General features: G+C 58.1%; 1 protein-coding gene across 1 annotated transcript in view; it reads right to left on the bottom strand.

The window, feature by feature from the left end:
- Nucleotides 1-775: 775 nt before the first annotated feature.
- Nucleotides 776-4795, bottom strand: part of EGFL7 (EGF-like-domain, multiple 7) — a 6982-nt gene continuing 2962 nt past the window's right edge. The window contains exons 5-8 of the mRNA XM_010022872.1: nucleotides 3506-3670; nucleotides 2598-2662; nucleotides 2126-2288; nucleotides 776-798 (exon numbers count right to left, since the gene is read on the bottom strand). Coding sequence (XP_010021174.1) covers nucleotides 776-798; nucleotides 2126-2288; nucleotides 2598-2662; nucleotides 3506-3670 — 416 coding nt within the window. The remainder of the gene's footprint in view (nucleotides 799-2125; nucleotides 2289-2597; nucleotides 2663-3505; nucleotides 3671-4795) is intronic.

Genomic DNA, 4795 nt, shown 5'->3' with positions numbered 1-4795 from the left:
GTGCTGGTGATGGAAGTAATGCAGGGAAAGCTTTTCTATTAAAGCAAGTAAAACCAGCCTCTCTGCACCTTCAGGCACAGGTAAAAACATCACCCCCGTGTCCCTTTAGGGCACAGGCAGGGTGCAGAGGATGGTGAGCAGGAGCAGGTAAGCTCAGAGCAAGCTGCTGCAGATTTCATGCCAAGAAGCAGTGACCAGGCCACCTCCAGTGCTCGTGGAGGGAGGCTGGTCCCAGAGAGCGGAGCAGAGGCTGTGGGGATGGGCTCCCACTCCCTGTACCCCACCAGCGACTGGTTGCACCCATCCTCTGCCCTGAAGCTTGGCTTGGGGCTGCCCCCCTGCATGATCATTTGTGGCCACAGTCCTCAATTACAGGACTTATCTCCTCTCATGCAGGCAGGAGCAGGTCGGGGCAGCTCTGTGTGCTGCTGCCCAGGAGAGGGTGTCCCCGTGTGGTGCTGAGTGAAAGGCAAAGCACCACGTAGTCTCCGGCACCGCCACACAGGCACTCGTGGCACACGGGGAAGGGGTTTATTTTCTGCCTGTGCACAGGAAGGGGTGAGATGCTGAGGGTGCGGAGTCCAGTTTGGAAGTAACTGCATGACCTTTGCTAAGGTGGGCTGGGAGAGGGGCTGCAGATGCTGATGGGAAACCAGCCTCCTCCTGCCACCCTGTGCCTTCCTGGAGGTGATGTGGCTTCATCCCCAGCCTGGGGCTGGACAGTGAGGTAAGAGCTGTGGATGCACCCGGGTTGCTCCAATTCCTCAGTGCTTGGCTAGAGTTCATTCTTGCAGGAACCTGGGAAGAGGGAAAAACAACCAGCAACGGTATCAGCCTGGGTTTGGTTTGTGTCCTTCCCCACTGCTTCCCACTGCTGAGCTGGGGTCATTCAGCCTCAGACGAGGTCTGACCTTGTGTCTTTGCTGGTGGTTTAAAGAGGAGAAAATGGGTTTTGTTCTTCACACGCATCCCTGCTGGGCAGATGATGGGAGCGTGCAGTGGTGTCTCAGCATTCACTTCTGAGGTGCTTTGCAAGGCACCAGAAATGTGGGGCTCCTGAGCTCCATGGGATGCCCTGCATGCTCCAGTGCTTGCTGGAGCACTAAAAGACAGTCCTGTGTCCTCCAGGGACTTCCAAGACCATGCGAGGGACAAAACTAAGTTTTGCTTGCTGGGACAGGCTTGGCATAAGTTAATTTCAGGACTTGGGAGTCATCCCTTGGAATAAATCCATGTTACCTTGTGATACCGCTCACATTCCTTGGGCTGTCACTAATAATATGTACAGGGCACTACTGGGAAGCTGGGTGTGCTGGAACACTCACTGGTTCTGATGATTACCCCTTCCTGAGGTGGTTTTTAAGTGTCTATTTGCTGCCACTTGGTCTTCAAACAAGTTCTTTGAAGTCTTTTCTAGCTAAGCTATTACTGCAAGCAGTGACCTGGGACGGGCTCTGCCCTGAAACAGTTTCCTCCCAAGTCTTTGTAAGCACCAGGCCTGGTTTCTGGGCATGTTTGACTGGAATTAATGTGCAAACGAGCTGCCTATCACAACAGTGGCCAAATCAAAGCTGCAGAGAGCTCTGCACCCACCTTGGGGACACGGGATGACAGCTCTCACCAGGGTCTCTTCTTCGGAGTCTGCTACTTGGGAGACCCTCCCTGGTCCGCAGACTTCAAAAAGAAATGCCTAAACCTTCCCAGGCTCATAAATCTGCCTCATTGTGCTCTTCCTGACCCTTCCTGATGGACTTTGGGGGCTGTTAATTTCCTAAGAGCTGGGGCTTCTCTTCCTAGGGCTGAGTTATAACCCATTGCGAGACGTGACCCACTGCTCAGCGTGGGCTCCCCCTGCTTCTGCCCCAGAGCCACATTCCCACGTGCCAGTCCTAGGGCTGTTGGCTGCTATGAGGGCAGTCAGATGGTGCAGCCACAGAACCAGCTTTGAAATGGAGCTAATGGGCTGTTTGTGTTCATCTTCTATTAATTACAGGCTGCTGAGCTTGAGGGAGATAGAGATGAACAGTGGCACACGTGTTGCTGATCTCGCTGGCCCACATCTGCTCCCCGTGGCCAGGGTGGGAGGAGTGAGATGCTCCAACCCTGCTTCTCTGCAGGCACTCACATGTCTCCAGCCGCTCCTCAAGGAAGGAGATCTGCTCACTCAGGGACTCGATCCTGTCCAGCTGCTGCAGGGAGTGGGACAAGCGGCTGATGGGGTCTGCGCCGACGTCCTCGGGCGCGGATGGCATGAGGTTGTGGAAGGGGGCCAGCACCAACTGGAGCTTCTGCAGGGAGAAGGGGGAGCCCTGAGCATGCCCCCGCTGCCAGGAGGACCCCCTGGTGGGGTGCAGCACACCCCAGCCGCTCGAAGGGCTTTGGTTGTGTTCAAAGGGCCGAGGGGCTGGAGCTGCTGCCCTAGACCCAGTGGGGATCCTGCGGCATCTGAGGTCAGTGGGATGTTACAAACAGAGCCGGGATGGAGGGAAGCCCCGGCTGCAGCAGCCAGGAGAGGGAGCGGGTTGAGCACAGCCTCTTGCTGCACTGGGGCAGTGAGGGCAGGACCGGGCAGGGAGGGTTTGTGCTGCGGGTTTTACCTGCTCCAGCGCTTCCACTCTGCTCCTCAGGTCTTCCATTTCTTCCTTCACTTCACTGGGGGCACCTGAAAGAGGGACCAGGAGAAGGACAGTGAGTAAAATCCCATTGCCTGAAGTGAAGTGGAAGGTGCTGGGCAGAGACACTGCTGCAGGGCTCAGGCCAAGCTCTGCTCCTTTTCACTCCCCTCGTAACGACCTCCCCCAGGACCAGCCCCTGGAGCATCAATCAGATCCAACGCCTGCTCCAAACACTGGATCTGGGCCTGTTGCTAACAGGCACAAGGCTCTCCTTGCTGCTGGGGTACCTGCAACAAAGTGCGAAGTTTTCAAGCAGTGGGGTGATGCTTGAAGGATAAGACATGTGGTGAAGCCCAGCCTTCCGTGCCTGTGTGTCAGATCGGTTAGCACCCAGCTCTGCCCTGTGCCGTGGGCACACGGAGGACAGTCCCTGCTGCGGTCCCTGGGCAGGGGTGGAGGCGGGTGGTTTGTGGGACTGGTGCAGACGTGCCCTGCTCTCCAGGCGTGCGCTGCCTGTGCTGGCCACAGCGCATTATTACTCACGGTACGAGTTTGAAGTGTCACAGCGCGTACCAAAAGTAATAATGGGCCGTCACCAGCGGCGCCGCTGCTCCTCGTGCTGCGGAGTCACCCTGCAGGAGGGACGACGACGATGATGATGATGGAGACCAGCCACATCCCATGGCTGGGCTCTGTCACACTTGCCTACAGGCAGAGGCTGGATTTGTGCGCAGAGAAGGTGTCTGGGTAGTAGAGGCCATCAAGAATAAAGCCGAGGGATTCTGGCTGCTGTCCCCTCTCCTGCTCTACCCTGTGATGCTGGGTCTTGATCCCAGCTCTCACTGGAGGCCCTGAGCAGACAGGGCTGCCCCGCAGCGGGGGGACGTTACCTGCTTGGCTGAAGTCTTCTGGCTCTGGCGCTGGCACCAGGGGCTGGCAGCTCTTGTAGTCGGCAGCGAGGCTGAAGCCGTCCTGGCAGGCGCAGTGGTAGCTCCCGGCCGTGTTGAGACAGAGCTGGCTGCACCCATGGCTCTGCCCGGCGCATTCGTCCACGTCTGAAACCAGAGGTACGGCTCAGGGTGCTGCTGGGTGCTCAGCGGGGTGCAGATGGCTCAGCCATGCACAGGGTGGGGGATGCAACGGGACCAGACTGAGCTGGTGTTGGTGCTGGGCACAGCTCTGGGTGCTCTCAGCACCCAGAACAGCCTTTCCCCTTGCCCCAGGCTGGAGTAAACCTGCACGAACCCCAGGGGGGATCTGTCCTCTCCCCTCAAAAGAGCCCAACCCAGAAGCTGTATCAGAGAGGTCCCAGCTCTGCGCTCTCATCCCGGATTTACGGCCGGGGTTTTGGCTCTCCAATGATCAGATATCTCTAAATGTACCACAGGAGGATCTAAGCATCCTACAGCAGCCAAAGCGCTGGTTTCCCAGGCCCAGTGTGAGGTAAGGAGGTGGGTACCAAGCCATGGAGGGCCTCCCACGCCTGGGAAATCTGTTTTAGGCACTGGGAAAATGCTTCCCCCCCGCGCTGGAGCCGGGGCTGTCAGCACTGAGCTCAGCCCAGCATGGTCGTGCCACCCGCCCCTGCTCTGCCTTAGGGAGGCCGGGGAGCACCGTGGCGATGGTTCGCACCGCGCTGCGATTTCCCTGTGCTCTGGCGAGGAGCATCGGGCTGCTCTTGTGCTCCTTGTGCCTGCAGCTCACCAGGTTCCTTCCCCTCCACCCCTGGGTATTTTCAGTTTAGAGATTGAGTCTCTGCAGTAAATGGGTGTCTTGGTTTGTAGTGAGGGTTTATAGCTCCTGGGGGATCCATCATTACAAATACACAATCCCAGGCCACCCCACAACGTAAGGGTTGCTCTGCAGAAAGCCTTTTGCTGGCTGCAGTCACAGCAGAGCCTCTGCTCACACTGTCCCGGCACAGAGCAGCACAGTGGATGCCAGGGGTGACATGAGGGCTGGGAGCACTGAGGCAGCCAGAGTGAGGTCAGAGCTCCCCTGGGAGCCCAGCTTCCCATCCCTTCCTGGCCAGAGCACCCGGTACCAGCACCCTGGAGCAGGACATGCAGGTGTGTGGAGGGGTAACACACTGGTTCCCTCTGTGCTCTGAGCAGCACCAGGCATGTGCTGGTCCCTGCCCCGCACCAAGGGGTGGGCCTGTGGGCAGAGAACCTCCAGCG

This window comes from Nestor notabilis, unplaced genomic scaffold, assembly GCF_000696875.1.
Source record: "Nestor notabilis isolate BGI_N333 unplaced genomic scaffold, ASM69687v1 scaffold21659, whole genome shotgun sequence".
Classification (NCBI taxonomy): Eukaryota; Metazoa; Chordata; class Aves; order Psittaciformes; family Psittacidae; genus Nestor; species Nestor notabilis.
This window is presented reverse-complemented; position numbering and strand designations above follow the sequence as displayed.